This window comes from Xylocopa sonorina, chromosome 17, assembly GCF_050948175.1.
Source record: "Xylocopa sonorina isolate GNS202 chromosome 17, iyXylSono1_principal, whole genome shotgun sequence".
Taxonomy (NCBI): Eukaryota; Metazoa; Arthropoda; class Insecta; order Hymenoptera; family Apidae; genus Xylocopa; species Xylocopa sonorina.
Genome location: NC_135209.1, coordinates 5,181,850 through 5,202,596, shown reverse-complemented (window position 1 = coordinate 5,202,596; position 20,747 = coordinate 5,181,850). Strand labels below are relative to the sequence as shown.

Here is a 20,747-nt window from a genome sequence, read left to right as displayed (position 1 = left end):
GCCAAAGAACTGTTTTCTGGGCGATGAGTATGACAAATAAATAGCACGTCTAGTGTCAACGTGCTGAGAGCAGTTTGAGGATTCCTCTACTTTGTATCCGTCTACCAACACCCACGAGTGTTTTCGTTTCACTCGACAGCATCCTTTCGTTCCACATTGAAATGGTTACTAGTTACCGAAGCCGCAAGCTCCTTACGTCAGAGCCTCCCTCGAGCTGGTTTCTACCTGTAGGTAGCTACATTATTGTTTCTGTAAGCCGAACGATAAGCGACGGAGGGCTGAACGGAGAACAATGGACGTCTCAAGTGCAAAAGCTGACTGGCGAACGTAACGTTCAACGCGGTTTCGATCGCAGCAAGATCAACGAACGTGTAATAAAGAAACAGACGACGAACGAAGTGAATATAAGTAAGCCAACTTAAGCGAAACGGATCATCTTCGCGTCTCCGTTTCATCTCGACGGAAGGAACGATCATCCCCCAGTGGAGTGACGCGCGATCCACGCAGAAATGATTACACTCGAGGATCGACGAACGAGAGTTTAAAGACGCCACGAAACGAGGAACAGTACGTCAACCCCACACTGTGCAACCAAAGAAAATCGTCCTCGAGCGACTACATTTTCTCGAAATGGGTTCCGTTGGTTGGTCAAAAACCTGGCACGGACGAAAGGTAGAAGGAGGAGGCGAGCAGCGAACTTACCCCTCTTCCGTGGGCCTCTCAGGAGCTCTTAGCGAGTCGTACGAAAAATTTCATGCATACGAATGCAACGAGGAATTGTAAATGCGCGTCATTTCACGACGCGTTCGGAATTAAGGCTGGAAAAGGGATAGAAAGCGAGAGAGAGAGAGAGAGAGAGAGAGAGGGAGATGATAGAGGGGATGCATGATCGGAATGGAGGGCGAAAGCGATCGTACGAGAACGCGGATGTTATAAAAAAGAAAGTGGAGAGAGAGAGAGGAAAATGTAAAAATAAAACGAACAAAAAGTATTGGCCTGATTACGAGAGCAACATGATTTCTGTCTTGCAGGGGGCGCAGAGACAGACGCGGTACAGGCGATCTTGGCCAGATACCTTCAGAGGCGTCTTCAGGGCTCGCAGCTATCGACGCCGCCGCCGCCAGCGGTCTTCTTCAGTAGCAATCACCAGGCCAGAATCAGACAGGCCAATCAGAGGGCGACTAGCAATGCGTTGCCGAGGAATGTCAGCGAGAAAGAGAGGAGGGGTCAGGCGCAGGATTACGAGGATTACGAGGATTACGAGGACGACCTTGAGGGCTTCGAAGACAGCGAGAGGAGCAGGACCAGATTCGATCTGTTCGCTGGTAATTCCTTCACCCTCTCTCGCACTTCTTCTATCTTCATCAGATCATTTCTATACACGCGCGTTTCGAGAAACTATCCACGAATTTTAGTCATCTTCGCGAGTTGTCCTTTAGTGACATCGCGATGCCACGTACTCGTTCTGCTGGCGTCCGTGGCAAGTTCGAAGCGGCGGCCATCCGATTACTCGTCTGCAATTACCACGCTTAATCCGGTTATCCCGTTATTTAGCCAGCCATTCCTGTTATTACACGTAAAATACAAGGATGGACGGATTATCGAGCGAGCCCGTGTGTAGCCGTGCAGCGCGGATAATCAAATAAAACGACGGCTAATCGGACAATCGAAGATAACGCGCGGCACCCATCGAACGGCGCAAACATCGCTACATTAATATCGCAATATTCAAGCAGGCCTATTACCAACCCTCTCTCTCTCTCTCTCTCTCTGTAGAATGTTTCTCGTTCATTACGATGACCGATCTGTTCGATTTCTGTTCGATTCTGTTCGAACGGTTCGAAATAGTCGGATCATCCATATTCGCTTGTCCCTTTCTTCAATGGAATGATTATTCTCTGCGATACAATTATTTCGGTTCGTGGGAGTTTAGGGGTAGTCGATCATTGCACGAGGATGATAACTATTTTCTGAGATTCATTAACTATTCATTTATATCGCGATATCAGTACGATGATAATTACAGCGGCCATGTGAAACGTTAATTTAATAGTAACAGAGTTTGTATTTAATTTGTCCGCGTGTGCGTCATTTTAATTAATGGGAATAGTAATAGCGATAATAAACGACACATTGGCTATGGTCGTGCGTATATAGAGGAGCGCGAAATTAGGCAGATTGTCACGTTAATTTGCATTCTCTTCCGAAACGAATTGTAATTTGCAGTGGTGCCCTATTTACCCCTTTCGATACGTCTGAAAAGAACCGATTGCGCGATGAAATTGCTCGCAAGTTTTTCGGGGATATCGTTGGATTTTCTGTAGCCAATTTTGGCAGTATTTCGAAGTCGGCGCTCTTACAGTTCGCATTCAATTTTCATAAAGTTTCCGCGAAGTTCCCAACGAGGCGTACCGTGTACTTCGTCATGGAAAAATGGAAATTGAAACTTCCTCTTTGTCTTTTAAATTTCAGACTCCCCCCAGAAGTTTGCTGCGCCCGCGTAAAGTCTCGCGTCGAAATTCCCGGCTCATCTTGAATTTCACATAGCCGAGAATTCTGCTTAGGGGGAAAAAAAACTTGCTAAATCCCTCGGGTAATATGTTTGATCGTAAAACAGACAGAAAGATCTCTCGACGTTTGAATCCAAACACTACCAATCTCCATAAACCATCCTCATCGACTCGATTCCCTTTTCGTTGCCGCGAATAAACCTCTGTACACCTCTTAAAATCCATCGCATCGAATTACGCAGTCTCGTTTAATCCTCCCTCCGCTCGTTTCAAAAGGAAAATTATCAATCAATCGCAGACGCGCGTACGATGGGGGAAACAATGCTCGCAGAGCGTTCAAAAGACCGGATCCCGATCGGCTCGTCGCGAAACACCGATAGCACAGACGGTAACAAGAATTCCAGAACGAATCGACACGCGTGAAAACGCTGCGCGCTCGCCTCGTTCCATTTTTTATTAACGAGAACGTTTCACCCCCGGCCGCGGGCACTGTCGAACGATTTAAAGTCCCACGAGCTGGACGTTCCAGCCGGACCTTGTCGCGGTTTTGATTGAGCGCAAGGGATTTCGATATTCGCCCGATTGCAATATGCAATCGAACGAGCCGTCCAATCGAACGCCGCGCGGGGGTTGCCGGCTCGATTGCATCGAGACGCGGCGACAGCCGTGCACGACTTGTTGATAAGTTTTATTTGTTGCTCGTCACCGTCCCCCTTTCTTTTGTCCCTCGATCGATCCTTGTTCGACGCTCGTCCAATTAAATGTTCGCGGATCGTTTCTCCTCCGCCCGGCTGTGAGCTATAGCCACGCGACTCCAACTTTATTGCAGCCGTTCGTTAGCAAATTGTTTAATTGCGCCCCGCGCCCGGTTCACACGGTTCGATCGCGTTTTTACGGAATTCCTCGACAGGATTTCGAGGGCCACCCGCCGTTTGAATTGTAAATATCGATGGTTTTATGAATATTCGTGTTAAACGGTCGATGGTACGCGACCGCGATGCTGTTGGAACACTTCTCGAACTGTCAGGATTTTTCCCATCGTCGTTCATCGTCGCGCGGAAATCATGGAGATATAATTCGAGACAAGCGTAGCCGCTCATCCAGTCGCGAGGAAGACACAAAATTCAAAAGTTCACAGCAGATTCGTTCCTTTGGGCAAAGGAACTGTGTCAAAAGTGTTTGCACTATTTCGTTCCCCATCGCTTGAAAGTTTCCTTTGGCCCGCGGCGGCTCGGAAATTAACAGATATGCAGGTGTGTTTGCAGAGATTCGAGAGAGGAAAAGTCGCGAAGAAACGCGCGACACAGAAGCTGGAACTTTCGTAGACTATTTAACCTGTACTCGTCGAAACGATGGGGCGAGGGCCCCATCGGTTCCATCCGCTGGTACAAATTGAATTTACTTTCCAGTCGACGGAGAGCGACGCCAGACGCAATTTGCATGATCCTCAAACAGTATTGCGAACGCGGGAGATAGTTTCTAATCACGTAACAGGTAGCGATATGAAAAATTCGGTGTTTGAGTTACGAAAGATGGATCGAGCGCATCGTTTGAACAAGCGGGTTTTAAGTACACTCGTACCAGTTGCGAAAGATGGTTTTTAGAGTCGTCGTAACATTCTAGACAATTTCGATGAACAATTATTAATATTACTATCTCGTGTTCCTACAAGACTCGTAGGTGGGTGGTACATTTGGATGATTGATCGTCAAACTTTGGTATCTAGTACAATTGCTTTTTAATCACTTTGCTAATATTTAGCGTGTCTTCGATGGCTCGTGCTAAGTTACTCGGTAAACTTTAGAGTCGAAACACCTGACCAGAATTACCTAATCGTTCAGCACGCGAGAATTCTGCGCGTTGTTTGCTATAAAAACGGCTGTACGCAACGTTGTGTGAATAATTGATTCGCAGTAGCGATTATGTTTGTCATTATTCGTTACCTGTCGATGCCTCGAAAATCAACGGATTAAGTGTAAGCAGGATTATACTGAGTGGTAATAATGTTTCGTTAAGCTTAATACTTTATCTCACTTATGTCCCTCGCATCGCTATCGACAAGTCTGTGTTTAATAATTGATTATCAATGTCCTGCGCGCGTAATATCCGCGCGATTACTTATTTCAAGTAACTTGCCTCGTTAACGCATAGAATATCCATGGTCCTCGCACAAAGCCCCGGGTATTTATTCCATTATCGCGTCGCATTAATTACCTAGACATATTGCATATTTATAAAATGACATTTCGCAGTTTATTATGTACCAGCTAATACGCTGCATAATGGAGCAGAAAATTAATGTATCACGTGCGCGTTTTCCGTCAATAAATGCGAAACTAGTTATCTGTTCATCGCCGACACGTCCGCTCGCGTATTCGATTATTGTTTTCGAAATTTTAGCACACATACTGTACCATTTGCAATTGCTGTAACTATTCGATTCATCCTTGATCAGTCGTCGCAATTTTTCGTGTCTTTCACGATGATCCAAGTAAACGATTACAAAGATCCTCGCTAGCATCGTTCGCGAAGCTGCCATGCGATTTCGAGGGGTGGCTGTACCACGTTTAATCGCGCGCACGCCACGAGCAGCTAGATCGCGTAAAATAGTGATGAAATTGCGAATAGGGCCGATATCTGCTCGTCACCCGTCAGTCGAGCCCACCATATCGTTTCGTCGTTTCCTCGACACTTGGCAGGAATTAATAATTGCCCATCCGCGCGCATAATGCGCGCCGATGCGCGCGTTCATATCCGCCACGAACGATGGCCATCCCCTGTTATTCCACCACCGTTCGTCAACCGAGCCAATCGACGATTTATATTTCGGTATATTCGAACGATAATCGGTGGATCGTTTCACACGCTGCTTGTTTAATTGCTGGTCCGAATGAAGATATTCGCGGGGGGGATCGAAGCGTTTCGAGGTCCTCACCCTTTTGTTTTTTTCACCCGTGATATTTAATCGGAACTCGTATCGTTTTTATTCAGCACGCGCTACAATGGTAATAAATCGTTTTCGAAATCATCGACAAGCGCGCTCTGGAATTTATTGTACGTCCAATGGAAAATTAATCCGTTTCTTCTTTTTTCCTCTGTTTTTTTTTCCCCCGGAAAAGTAGGATATTTCATTCGCTTAGAAGGCTGCGTACAGTTTTAAAATGGATAGTGGCATCCTCGAAATTTTTACTGATTACATTTCACATTCAACTTTGTATTTCCATAATTTATCGAACGGCACATCCGTAGCATTAGCATAAGGGATGATATTAGATCGCTCAATAAGGTCACGCTGCTTTTACTCCATGAATATCTTCAGCCGGAAGAAATTCACTTTTGCAGCATCGTCCAGTCTACGCTCGCCCTTCTTCCACGACGTTCACAATTTCCTTATCCCATTTTCCTTTCCTCCTTCGCGTTTAAAACACTGACATGTCAATTCGATGAACACGAATGCTCGCGACAGCCCCTGTTGCACCCGCCCCTAAACTATTCGAAACATATTACGTGAATCATCGTATCAAAGGCAGCCAACAATTATTTGTAACAATTATCGTCCCTTAATTTTTAGTGGAGGTTAAATTTCAGTTGCACAAGACGGATGGAACCAGTCTTCCATCATCCCCTACAAATTTCCGCTTTATCTAATATCAACCAGCCACGCGACGCGTGTCACAGCATTCTCCATTAGCTTACGACGTTTACAGCCGGCTCGTATAGCTACCCAGTTCCCGGTTGGCTCAAATATTTGCCGAAACTTTAATTCGGTAAACGCTCCGGCAGCGACACGGAGCCGAGTTCCGAAATTGTTATTTAACTTGACGTACGAGCCGCGCACTCCACGGCCGGCGTTCACGCTAAATAATTCCTGGCGACGTTTACAACGCCCCAGAGATTAGCAACGGGAATAGGAACTGGTCGAACGAACGATCGGAATGCAGGCGAACGAATATTCCCGCGTCTCGTCCGGGATAAACGATCGTCCGACGGGGTGGCTGTACGAGTCGCCTCGAGCGAGCGTCGCGACGGCTCCCGACCAGAGTCCGAGACCACTTTCATCGCACGTGGTCGTTCGTAAACAGCCGGATTTCACTCGCCTTTTCTCCTTTCCACGACGTCGACCGCGATTCTCGAACCTTTTTGGCGACAGCCGTGGGCAGACCTCTTTGAACTTGGTGCTCCTTGGCCGGGTATTTTGGAAACCACTCGCGATCTTTCAGATTCCATCGTCTCGAGAACTTCCACGCGGAAATCCTGCTGGCTTTCGAGGCTCGTACGCTGGAACAATGCTCTTAGTATATTTCCGTCCCGCTGAATTGGGTTTTAAGAGATCGCATCTTTCGTGAGTGGCCAAGAATGGTCTTTTCTCTTGGGATTCTTTCGTGTTCCACGCTCGAGATACTTCGCGACTCTCGTGGAAACAGGACGAAACGGTCCGCGAGACACGAGACCAGGCATAGTCATCGCGAAACTTAAATTAACCGGGCAATCGCGAGCCGGATAACGGATTCGATTACTCGTCGCGGGTTGACGAGCGTCCCCGGGTCGAGGGACGGTCCTCGACGTCCCGGGTGAAGCCGTTCCCGAACTTTTAATCAGTTTACACGATTTCGCGGGGATTGAAGTTCCCGTCACCCGCTATGAACGCTAATTAACCCGTACCACAGGCTAGGATGCATTGTGCTAGGGCGTGTGTGACGCGAGACAGTCGGTTTCCCGCCGCGATCGCTGAATTTAAACGGTCCTGGTTTAATTAGGGTTACAGAGTTTTCCCCGTCGAAATTAACACGGCTGCGCCGGAGGCTCGTGCAACTATCGCGTCGGGGGTATCGTTATTAAAATTACGACACCATTCTGGCCGGTATAATGGCCACGCTGCTAATGCACGCTTGTCGTTTCTGGCGAAAGTTGCTCGGTTATTCGTTTGCCTTTCTATGGCTGCCATCGTATTGCTTCAGCGTTAGCGAATTTGTTTCTGAATCTTTTGAGGACCACGATTCTTGTTTTGTCAACGAATTTGAGGGTTAGAAAGAAGAAAGTTCAGTGATTGTGTCTCTGAATAGTGTAGAGGTTGTTTCATCCCTTAAGTGCTTCACAGTAAGAAAATGATTGTTCCAGCGTTACTACCGCGCGAATTATGTTTCTGAGAACAGTTTTCGATTCAACGAACAACCTTCAGTTAATTATCCGAAAGCAAACGCGGAGGATCTCCTATTTAACTTGGTGGCGAGCCATGATTCCTTGAAACCCAATCGAGAGCCTTATCGAGGCGGTGGAGAAACGTTGGTGCTGTTTCGTTCGGTGGTTCGACGCTTCCCCCATCGCGATCCCAGCTACGGGGGTGCGATTTATAACGGCTGGTATTTACGTTTCGCAGTTAACTTTGATTTTACGAGCGGCAGACTGCAAAACGAGGTACACGAGAGCCAGATCCCAGCTTAATTACAGTTCTTGCGCGAGCCAACCCGCGCAGCTACACCGGGATAACATAATTCGACTGTTACGTAGTCTTCGTCAGGGTGAGAAGGGTAGGACGCGTCGCTGTGTATGCTCGCTGCCGATAATTCATGTTAAAGCACGCTAACGCGTGTTACACACTGATTTCTGTTGGTTTCATTTACGCTCGCCCCTGGGGACAAGTGTCCCTAATGATGTATCGCCTTCGTCGATATAATTGAGAGGTGGCTTCATCAGGGAGTGGTGAAATGGTTCGCGATCTTCTGTTTCTTTCATTTTCTGAAGAGTATTCTACTGTTGGTTCTCGACAAGTATCGAACGATCAGACAAGTCGACGTTACTCGTCGCAACGTCACGTTGCATGGGTCCCCAGTTTCTTTCAGGGCTCGCTGTTTAAAATTCCTTGCGGATTTCACTTAGCCAGAACTTACCTCGAGACGGCAGATTAAATTTAGAGAAAATTTCTGGGTTTTTAAAGTCGCTGCTTCTATGGTACTCTTTTGGCTGCTAAGAGATCTCCGATTATGCAAACTTTTGCTTGGTTAAATAGAAAACTTTCGCGGGAAAGAGAAAATGGGATTTCGTACGGATTTCTCTACCGCGCGTCTCCCACCTTCGCGAGACGAACAATTTCGTCGAGAAGTTTCGCCGTAAATTTGTTTATTCGATCGCGGTGAAACATTTTTACTCTGCACTCGTAACACGGTACGAGTCGTGTGTGTTTCCCTTTTTTTTGTTCTCCCCCTTCTGGGCACGCGTGTGCGACCAGAGCTTCGTCGGTGTAAAGGCACTTTGAAAATGTCAAAGTGTGCAGCCTGGAAGTTTTTCACGTTCTTTCGTGGCTGAGCTACTTCCGTGCTTTCTCTCGTGGAAGTGTAACCAAACTATGGAAATTTTGTTACGCAACGTGCCTCGAGTTTGTTTAGGGTAACGTACCTCCCTTGTGCATTCCCCCTTGCATTCTTGCTTCTGAATATATTTCAACTTCCACCGTTCTACCGTCGTTCAGGGCCCATTTTGTCATGGATTATTTATCATCGTTGCACTCGCTTTAGTCTTCGCTCAAATACGTAGTTAGAAACTTTGAAAATTTCGCTTAAAACAGTGCTGGAAAAATACTATCGAGCTCTGAAAATGGTCTACGAATACCGTCAGGCAATTAGCGGGCGCGAAACCCCGCAGAAATTCCACAAACTTCCCATCCGTCCCATTAGGATGGTTGCACGCGAAACGAGCCAACAAATAACAGGACTACCATCAATCTCCTCAATTACGCGTCTAAATTTAGTAGACCCTCTGCTCTTCGACGTTCACGTGCCTCCTCTGCGCGGGAGAGAAATCTGCGCCGTGGAAAAAAAAAGGAACGAGGTCCGTGCCCGATCCGATCGGTGAAAAATGCAAAAAGCGTTCGCTTTCACCCGTGTCCCGGAACCAGCCGCCGCAGCCGCATCCAACGCTCGCTCAGCTGACCCGCATGATGGAACAACCGATCGAAACGTTTAGAGAAAAATCGTGTTTAAACCACCGTGCGCGCGCCTCGACAGAATTACTTACAGTGTACACTGCGACCCACCAGTTAGCCTCTGGCAGCTCTCGAATCGATTTAACTGGTAAACCATCCACTGTTTTCGAGGGAGCGAAATTTACAGCCATTTTTTTTCGAGTTAAAGAGTCGTAGGACACTTCATCGCTCGATGGAACAATGCTTGAGAGGGGAAACAGATGAAAAAGTGTAAACGCGATTCGAGACGAGTCTTTTGTTGGCTCGTCAGCTCGAACGGAAACGACTGAATTATTACGAGCTTATCAAGGGATGCTGGGCGCTCTCAGAAGGCGTCGAATATTAGACGGGTCTGCGTAACGTTGATAAGCAGACGCAGACAAAACGAGACGTTATTGCGCGATCGTATCCCAGTCCGCAAGTCTGGATCGAGCCTCCTCGAGGAGGCTTCCTCGCGAGGTCGAGTCACCGCTCGAGAAAGGGTCAGAGGCATTACGTCTAGCGGAATGGAGTTTCTGGTTCGCCTCGTTGCTTCCGGTTCTGCCCTTTAATTAGACGGTCCTCGCGCACGGCGCTCTCGCGTGCATCTTATTCAACGGAATTGGAGAGGGCGCGCTGTTTCTGAGAACGATTGGTGATTAACCATGCGAACAATTTTAGGGAGACGGTTCTCGATGGAGGATGAAAATTTCGATGCTTTTGCCGCCCACGTATTCTTCTACCAGTTCGATCCCCTTCTTCGTCGTCCTACGCATTCTTCGACCAGTGCCTTTCGAAATCTCCTTTCCTAATACTTGACCCAATTCTGAAATCGAATCTCCCGTGTAATCTATTCTCTCCGTGACACACTCTTCGAGATCTCGCAGAGATACTCGAGAAATGATTGTACTCGAATCTTGGAGCGCGTCAACGATTCTGGAAGCAAAGCGCTCGGAGCTTAATGAACTTTAGCTGGGAATCGAGGCGGGGGCGAAAGTCTGGCTGAGTCGTTAGCAGTATCCCAGCAGTTCTCCAATTAATTATGATGGGTTTAATTGGCGTTCGGCCCTGTCAAGATCGCGGTTGACGAGCTCGCTGAAATCCACGGCGGTCCGCGGCGTTGACTATCGGAATTTCCGATCGATCGTGAAAGCGGCCACGTCGTCGCAAGTACCAACGAGCGTTTACGTAAGATGGCTGGCTTAAAGCGTAACAGAGGTGGCCAGAGAGTACGTACACGCGTTCGATCGGAAGAAATGTATCGTTAAGCGTGTCCACTCCGCTCTGCCAAGGCCGGTCCTCTTTGGAGAAAGTGGTTCCACGACTATTGCCGCGTTCGATAGCTGCCAGACCATCGTGGTCCACTGTCCACGAGCTGGCGCCTTTCCCGCGGCGGTTCTTAATACACTCGAGTCTTTCATTTATTTTGGAACTGGAATTTTATCGTTTTAAACGCGTCCATGTCCGCTATCACTCTTTCCGCGCATAAATTTGAAGGCTGATCGAAATTCTTGTCAATGCTAATCAGCACTAATTTAAAAGTCCTCGATATCTCGACTCAGTAATCATCGAAATGCGATCTATTCCATGGAGCTCTGCGAATTCGATGGATTAGCACTCTTCAATTAGTGGAGCAGTGTTTGCTTAAGCGCGATCGTTAATTTCATTTAGAAGAGTACCGCGTTTCGAAAGAAGGTCACTTTTCAAGATCCGTTCGTTCGAACAGCGGTCATATTTTCGATGCTCGCTGAGAGCTAATTGCCGCTGCCTCGAGACTTGCCATTCAGCAACACGGTAATTAGGTATAAACGAGATTTCACAAGCAAACGGCATTGATATCCGACGAGCAGGTCGAACGAGTCGTCTTCGTTACTCGAGTCATTCGATACTTCTCCTCGCGATACGAAGCAATTAATATTCGTCGATTTCCAGGGCGAACGTCCATGGATGGAACACTGTTTTTTCTTTTTTCCTTTGCATTTAAACGGTGATATATTACGCGGTTAATTAACGCGCGATTAACATTTATCTCGGAAGACACGAACCAGATTACTTTCTATCGATTTCTGTCCGGTGGTAGAAATCGAGGAGGCATTTAAACGCGATTCGAACTTAGTTTTCAGCTTAGTCTCTCGATGTAATCGTGGTATGGGAGACTCTTTCTACGGATTGGTTAATTAGCCGTCACCAGCCGGCCGTCGTTCGCGAAATTTGATTGGCGATAACAAGGAGCGTAGCGGGGTTCATTAATGGGCCGATTATTAAATTGAATATCGACATTTTCGTATCCACCGGAACGGTGAATGCGGCGTCCGTGACACGGGACGTCAATAATTTTAATTAGGAATCGATTGACCCTAATTTTCGAAAAGGCGGACGAGGCCACCGGCTGGTCAACGCTCCGCGGGAATTAATGTTAATGGCTGCTTTGTCTTCTAATAATTTCCTTGATACAGCTTTATAATTGCCAGCCACTCGAGCGACTGACCTCGCAACCGCGTTTCTCGTCCAGCAAAAATTAATATCGATCGTCATTGTTACGTTAGACGGATTTGCGAGCGAAAGAAATTCGTCTCTATGAGAATAATTGGCCAGTGCAGAGAGACGAATGATTTTTATTACTATCTTCCCTCGATCCAATTATCTTTCGCTCGCGTTCTCTCGACGGGACACAAAGCGCGCCACGCTGCGCGCAACCCTTCCCTCGACGAATTTTCCCCCGCGAAGCAAACAATAGGGGAGAGAACTTGGACCAGACGAATTACGTTCTGTGCAGTTTCATTTACTTCGACAAGTGGTCCGTTTGTCTTCGCCAGGAGGATCCCAGGGACCCTTGAATGTAACGAAGAAGCGTTAATTGTTAGAAATGGCGCAAGCACGTTGCTGTATCCGATCCCAGGCTGGGTGAACCGCGACTGTGGTAAACGCTACGGTTTTATCTTTCCATCGACTGGACATTGTTTGAACGTTTGCGTTATTGTTACAGGAAAGTGCATGGAAGCGGTGAATAAGTACAGTGTTGTCTAGCAAAGTGAATTTGCTTGCTTGGTAACGAGAGCCAGCGAAGAATGCGAAGATTTGCAGATACGAGAACAGAGGCGAGGCCTCTGTGCGATCATGAAGACACATTCGAAGAAGAGTAAGTTGGGACAGTTACAGCGGAATGGGACAAGTTAAGACGCTGCCAGTGGAATGAGACAAGTTAAGACAGCTGCAGTGGAATAAGACAAATTAAGACAGCCAGGTTCCAGCAAGATATACTACGTACGAACAGATATATTTAAAGTGGAATGGTGCGATCGCAGATATTGGCTATAACAATAATTCCTGATTATGCAAATGGGAGGATATCTCATTATGCAAATGTAATTCTTGTCTAGTCAATGTTTCACATTAATTAGCGTATTGGAGTGCGCGAGTGTAATAAGCGATCGATTCAGAAATTGGTTTTTGACGCTGTTTCGTTTGCAATTCTACGTTGAACGAATGCAGATGACCATTTCTCGTCTCATCAGCAGTTGATCAGTTGCAAGACGCGTGGACTGCACGCGTGCACTTGCGATTTGGAGGGTGCGCGTGCAGACGATCAGCTCGAGTGTCTCAGATTTCGATTATTCTACTCGAATTTTGGTATTTCGAGATCGCCAGAACATTGGACAGCCATCGAGTGGACTTTCATTCCTGATTTAAACGGCGAATCGATTGAAATTTTCATCAGACGTCGTTCTCCATGGCCGATCGAGTTAGAGAACTTTGAATCGGTGAGCGTGCTTCATCGTTGTCGATCTCTGCGCCTCGTCTTCGTCAAGATCGTGGGACCAGGATCCTGAAGGATTCGCAGATCGTACAAATTATCCGATGGAACATATTATTCAACACACATCCGGAAAATGACCGGAGACGACGAAAATGAAGCTTCCTCTGCGGTACCAGTGTCGCTAGGATATTTTTGGCGAAGGAATAATTAATCTAACACTTGTATATTACATTTTAATGCACTTTGTGAGAGAAAAATGTGATTTATTGTAACGTATTAGGGTTTTACATCATTGTATATTATGTTTAATGCACTTTGTGAGAGCGAAATGTGATTTACTGCATTGTATGAGTGTCTTACATTATTGTATATTACAATTAATGCACTTTGTGAGAGCGAAATGCGATTTATTGCATTGTATGAGTGTTTTACATTACTGTACAATACTTCTAAGACATTTGTAATAGTTTTATCATTGTAAAACACAATATAAATGTAATCTATTGTATGTATCACCAATTGGTTTCAATAAATATGTATTTTAAATGGAATACTGCAAGTTTAAGTCATTCTCCTGATCTCTAGCCTCCACCTTTCCAATTTTCCAAGTCATTTTCATCAATTAGAATAAGATAGCTTAGTTGCGAGAGTAAAAATTACGAATAACCGGAAGTGACGTCAAATTCCAAGAAATGGCACTTAGGAATACCTCCTATAGTATCATGTTCTCCTGATACAAAGTCCGATTTTCGGGTTTTCGATCGAAAAATTGGGAATTTTAGCATCTGATGACGTCACAGTAAATATCGGCGATTCCAGGAATTCTTGATGACGTCATTTCCAAGAAGTGGCACTATTCGGATACCTCCTATGACGTCATGTTCTCCTGATACATTGCCGATTTTTCGACCAAAATTTCGAAAAATCGACTTTGTATCAGGAGAACATAAGTAGTGAGGAGGTATGCGCGCCACTTCTAGGAAAATGACGTCATTTCCAAGAATCGCCGAAATTCCAGGAATTTTCGATGACGTCATTTCCAAGAAGTGGCACTATTCGGATACCTCCTCACATGTTATGTTCTCCTGTTACAAAGTCGATTTTTCAAGATTTTGTTCGAAAAATCGGCAATGTATCAGGAGAACATGACGTCATAGGAGGTATGCGCGCCACTTCTAGGAAAATGACGTCATTTCCAAGAATCGCCGAAATTCCAGGAATTTTCGATGACGTCATTTCCAAGAAGTGGCACTATTCGGATACCTCCTCATATGTTATGTTCTCCTGTTACAAAGTCGATTTTTCAAGATTTTGTTCGAAAAATCGACAATGTATCAGGAGAACATGACGTCATAGGAGGTATCCGAATAGTGCCACTTCTTGGAAATGACGTCATCGAGAATTCCTGGAATTACCAAGAACCCCTGTGACGTCATCAAAGTTGGATTTTCAAGATTTTGGTCGAAAAATCGACAATGTATCAGGAGAACATAACATATGAGGAGGTATTTGAACGTGCCACTTCTTGGAAATGACGTCATCAAGAATTCCTGGAATCGCCGATATTTACTGTGACGTCATCAGAGGCCTAAATTTCCAATTTTTCGATCGAAAACCCGAAAATCGGACTTTGTATCAGGAGAACATGATAGTATAGGAGGTATCTCTAATTTGCCATTTCTTGGAAATTGACGTCACTTCCGGTTATTCGTAATTTTTACTCTCGCAACTAAGCTATCTTATTCTAATTGATGAAAATGACATGGAAAAGTGGAAAGGTGGAGGCTAGAGATCAGGAGAATGACTTAAACTTGCAGTATTCCACTTAAAATACATATTTATTGAAAGCAATTGGTGATACATACAATAGATTACAATTAAATCTTATTTTACAATGATAATAGTGCTACACTTGTAATATAATGTAATATAATACTACTATACATGTGTATAACATAATACTAGTGTAATATAGTGTAATATAATATAATATATATAATGTAATATATTTGAAGTGGTTGCGATACGATTCTTCGCTTCCATGGAGATTTTCGAGGCGTCCTGGAGCTGCAGGATAAGATGGTGTAGCCCAAGGATGATATTCAGCACGAGATCATCTCTGTAAATTAGAGAACTGTATTAGAATTGTATCTGTACGTACTTAAATATACAATAAATCGTGCGGATTCTTTAATGATGGAGTCGTAAAGTATCCTTGGTGTACCACTTTTCTTCCGTATCGTAGGAGAAAAGGGAGAGGAGACCGAAATTGGAGCGGACATCGCGCAATGGGAGGCGCGCGATCGCCCTCGCGGCTTTCTAATCCCGTAAATCATCTGGCACGCGTGAAATTTGAATTCCGCCGTGCGGCACGCTCGCGTTTTCGCGGCGTGACGTCTTCCCCGTCGGCCGCGTACCATTTCGGGGCTCGTAAATCGCGGTGGGCGAACGAAACGCCTTTCTAAGCGTGACCCTGGTTACGAAACGAGCCACCGTGGAATCCCGACTTTCATTTTCCACGCTTGGTACCTCCTCGCGACGCGCATGCTGCTGCACGTGACGCACGCCGCTGGTGCACGTGTAGGAATCGCACGTCCGCACGCGGCAAGTGCACCGCTGAAGATCGCGAATAAGGGAGCCTGAGGGACGAGCCAGCTCGATCTCGAACGGTCCCACTCGATCGCCGCGTTCCCCTTTTCCTCGCGAGTGCTGCTTCTTCTCGCAACTCGTCTCCACTCGATAATTATTGTACGATCGCCTTGTTCGAGCGAACAGCGCGCACCTTGTTGGCAATGTTCGCGCGATTTGGCAAGGATGAGCATCCGAGAAAGCAGATTTTCTGATAGTGAACCCGGCTGGGTTACCAAACGATTGGAAATGGTGAAACGTTAGGAGCGGAGGCAGCGAGGAACGGAGGCCGTTCGAGGCGAGGTTCGCATGATTGATGTATCCTGGTTGCGCTCAAAATTTCGGGGATGAACGTTAATAGAAGTTTGGAGCTCAGAGGAGAAAAAAGAGGGAGGCGTCGACGTAATTATACTATACAATACACCTTTCCATTAAAAATTGTTCATTAATCATACACTTTCCCCCTTCGTTTATCATCCGAATCTTTTCAAGAATCCTTGTTTACGCGTGATAAATTTGACGCGAGTCCTGCGATATTTCTTATCGCGATTAAGATATAAACTTGCTCTCCTACGCTTTTTTCTTCTGTTTTCTATAGAAAAAGCGGGATGCAAATGTGTATTTTACGCGATTATTGTCTCTCTCTGTCTCGTGCTTCCTTGGAGGAACAGAGAATTCCATTGGAATTTGTTTTCGAACTATGCTGACCTGATCCTGACAGCCTGACCGAGGCCTACATTCCTGAGACGTGTGTTCACTGGTAAAAGGCTTTACGAAACAATCCAACCGCCTCGCTCCCGTGAATGCTACACACGGAATAAATCATACAACAATATTGGTCCATCAGCGAACCCGTAGACGTCGATTAGCGGTAGAAAAACAGGAGGAGTTTGCCGTTTCGTAACGTTTATAACGACCAAAAGCATTCGAGGTGTTGAAACGTTGGCATCGAGGGGGAAAAAAGAATAACACCACGCTGGTTCTGTCGCCTCGCGTTCTTTGCGTCATCCAGCGCGGGATTTACCAGCTGTAAAAACCACCAAATTCCCGAGTCATGAGTAATTGAGCAATCGAGACGCTCGTTTATTCGTACTCAGCGTTTCATTTCAATTCCGTCGAGGCGAGTTCTGACGGAATATGAAATGATAAATAGTCGCGAGTCGATTAAGTTCGCGATTCGATAACTCGTGGCTCTTATGGAATTATGAAACGGCTCTTAAAAGGTAAAAAAATATCGAATTGTCGATGTTTTACGGTCGCGAATGCTTGTCGAGCGAATCGCGATTGAAACGGGGCCCGGCAGAGGCGGTTCGACTCGAAATTATAAAGTTGAAAGCGGTCAGGAGGAAGTGGCGAGCGCTCCAACTTTTTCATTTGCGACGGTGCTCGAGTAATTAAACAGCCAAATCAAGCGCACGGTATCACTCGAGCAGCGATGGAGGAAATGGGACGCGGTTGACGATAAGTCGCGGAGAAATAATACCGGACGGTTTTCCCTTTTCCGATGCCAACTTTCAATGGCGTGCTTCCATCTGTCTGCGTCCACGGCCTGTCGATCCGCTGGCCGCGTGTCCGTTGGCCAACGCGCCTCGTACCTTTGCCGGTCTCTGGTTCCTTAATTATCGCGCGCGTAGTTTCCGTTCTGACGACATCAGGATATTGTAAGTAGGCTATAAGCGACTCGCGCGGAATGCTTGCGTTACAACAGGAAGCTGCACGCGAAGAAAGAAGTGGTCTCGTTCGAGACCGAGTTTCCATCGAACTCGGCTGATTGTACATTTTTCAGAGCCTAATAGCTTCCTATATTTCTCTCCCTGGGCATTTGCTAATTATCTACGGTCATTCTGATTTATGACTGCTCGCGAGTTGGCAAAGAATTGCTAGGCATTGGAGTTAGAATAGCTCTGTTCGAAAGTGAAATCAGAAAGACGTCGAAAAACTCGAGGATGCTGATAAATCTCAACTACCTCGCTCCTCGACGATAAAATCCAGCAATCCAGCAATTATATATTCCGCTCACGAGGATCGGAACGAGAGCCATCTCATTGGAAGCCACCGAGACAAATGGGCCCCCTGTTCGCGCGTTACAACGACCGACGCGTTGTCAATCGATCCGCTTTCGAAGTCGAACAATGTGCCTCGCAGCTTGCCGGTTGTCCCGTATTTTATTTCGACGTTTCTGTGCTATTGGAGCGGTGATTTATCGCCGCGGTGACGTCCCATCGTGTCCCGATCGGAGGGCGCCGAGGGATGGGGCCCTGGATCGCGTCGTCCTCGAATAATCTCGCCAGAAATCTCGCTCATGAATAATTCGCGCGCCAGACATAGGCGATGCCTGCGTATTCGCGGTCCTCGTGCCACGCGAACGTCATTCGAAACGATCGCCTTTGTAAATATCGCCAACCACCCCCGCGACGCAACCGCGACGCGTGCTCCACTCTCTCGCGCGAGAAGTTCCTCGCTTGGGGGTTGCGCGAACTTCGCACCGCGATATTTTCATCGTCCGTCGCCATTGGGGAGAAAGAATTACTTGTATCGATGGGTCGTGGCACCTCGAGAAGAAATTATTCATAGTAGAACATCGTGGAGAGACGAGTCAATGATATTCCTATCGCGAAACACTTTTCACCGTGTTCATACACGTCTACTTTCGCGTTGCTTCAGGAAATTTCATATTTAGAGTTCAGTTGGCTCTACGCGTGGCTGTACGAAGCTGGGCACAAAGAGGCGAGCTTGTCTTGCTTCGTTTATGGAACACATATTCCCCTGAAAAATCTCAAGTCCGCGATCTCGCATTGCGACCTCGTTTTGCATAACCGCGTACGCCTGTGCGCGAAAGATATTTAAATAAACTGCGCTCGCAGTAACATCTAATATAGCAAAACGTTTGCCAGCTTTTTCAAGCGTTTCGAGAGATTTTAATCATCGTCGAACGAGCGAGAAGACAGCCCACGCTGGGTCGATAGACGCTGCCACGGTTCTTCGACTCGTTCGTCGGTAAATTACGAGACGCAACAGCAGCCTGTCTGCGACATCCGCTCGGCTTAGTCGTTTCCTCGCAGTTCGCCGCCTCGAAGTTGAACTTGCGAACAAACGGGCTGCGAGCAGTTTCGAAAGTTGTACGCGTGATCCGCGCCGCGGATCTCCAGCTTGTTATACGCGGAGATTAACGAGGCTGGCTCGACGATCCACCCTTTAAATACACCGCGATATCAGCCGTCGATCCGACCGTGGAATCGTTCGCGCGCCAGCCGAGCAAATTCACGGACGACGCTGGTTAACGAACGACACGACCGCCACGGAAATCGACGAAAATCCTCTCTGGTTACAGGCGGACCCCGGCTGGAACTTTGTCGGACGTTCGCAGACGTTAGCGGGGGATTTTCTAGGGAAACTGCGCCGTTAAACCACGATTTGCCGTCGAGCTATCTCGTAGGTACACATCCAGCTGGTAAAAATGGCTTTTTCGGGAATTTTAGAGTTCGAGGTCCGTGGAAGTGGGGAATGCAAAGTTTTTGTGTCTGAGGTAAAGATTGCTCCAGCACCCCTGTACGCGTCGTAGAAATAGGGGAACGAGAATAGCGTTGGATATTCTTCTAATGGTTTCGTAAAGTTTTAGGTGACGTTGGGTATTGCTCCTTTCTTTTAACTTGGTGAAAACACCGTTCGCATCCACTGAACGTACCAAGAATAGCGTGTTTTCTATGTGGGATATCGTGTAATGAAATAATAGCAGAGTTAAATAAAGGCAGATTTTGATTCTACCAAAATTAATACGTCAGCCAACGAGAAACAATGGCAGCAGATACAGGGTAGTTGTAATTGGACAGCCCCGCAGTAGATAGAGTCACTTTCATTCAGACGATGGCCACCGTGCGTTTGTACAGTGAATTACTGCTCCCGTTTGTACAAACTTCCAGATTACATGGTCTTATCGAAGGTTAATATGTACGTTTCACTTTGGTATGTAAAGTAAAGAGCGAAGTATCGTCGAAGAATTTGTACTTTCTCTTAATTGGAACAAATTGATGGGAGATCGAGGAACGATCGACAAATGATACTCGAGTTAACGCGTCTTCTCGTTGAAACCTCGCTTAACTTCGTCGTAAAGATCACATATTTGTCTTCGTTCGAGGCGAATACACAAGCCTCGCGATCCAAAGACATTTTCCTGAGGACGCGATCAAACCTGTTTTTGCGCAATCCATCATGGATTTTCTCGGATTACATGGATGTCTGTGAGAAAGAAATTTTTCTAGCCATTCCTGGCGTGCGGGGAACGCGATAACCTGAATAGCGTTTGTTTTCACGGTTTCATCTTCCCAGCTAATAAATCAACAAATTAACCTTACTCGTCGATAACGTGTTCGATCAGGAAAATAATATTCGTTAGCCTAATGTCAATTAATCGCCGTTTAGTAGTCCCGTTTAATAACACGATAATTAGATTCCAGTGTAATTAAAATTGTCGAAGAGAATTCGCAAGTAATCCCATCCAAAGGATCGTTCAAACGGTTTGCAAGCATCGCGAGCATCGCAGCTGGCTTTATCAAGGATCGAGTGACACGAATGACCATTACTCTGTACGAAATGCGAAACGGAAATAACTCCAGGATTTGTACAAATTAAATTGCTGCCAGCAGCGTACGATACAGCCGATCGAACCTCTCTGCCTTTAACCTTTCGAGCGCAAAGCTGTCTGACCCCGTCCGTGTGTCACGTGCCAGCTGCTTATTCTGATAAACACCGCTATGCAGTACGCTCGATGCGAATTATATCGATCCCACCGGGCATTATTAGCAAATTGAAACGACCACGCGGGAAAGAAGAACTCTGACAGCAATTCATCGCCACTGCTCGCGTTCTACCCGCGTCCAACCATTTCTCGCGGACCCACAAACGAATCGACAGCTCG

General features: G+C 46.4%; 1 protein-coding gene across 1 annotated transcript in view; it reads left to right on the top strand.

Annotated features, from left to right (window-relative positions):
- Positions 1-20,747, top strand: part of LOC143431305 (uncharacterized) — a 58,101-nt gene that overhangs the window by 18,719 nt on the left and 18,635 nt on the right. The window contains exon 2 of the mRNA XM_076907932.1: positions 1,032-1,325. Coding sequence (XP_076764047.1) covers positions 1,032-1,325 — 294 coding nt within the window. The remainder of the gene's footprint in view (positions 1-1,031; positions 1,326-20,747) is intronic.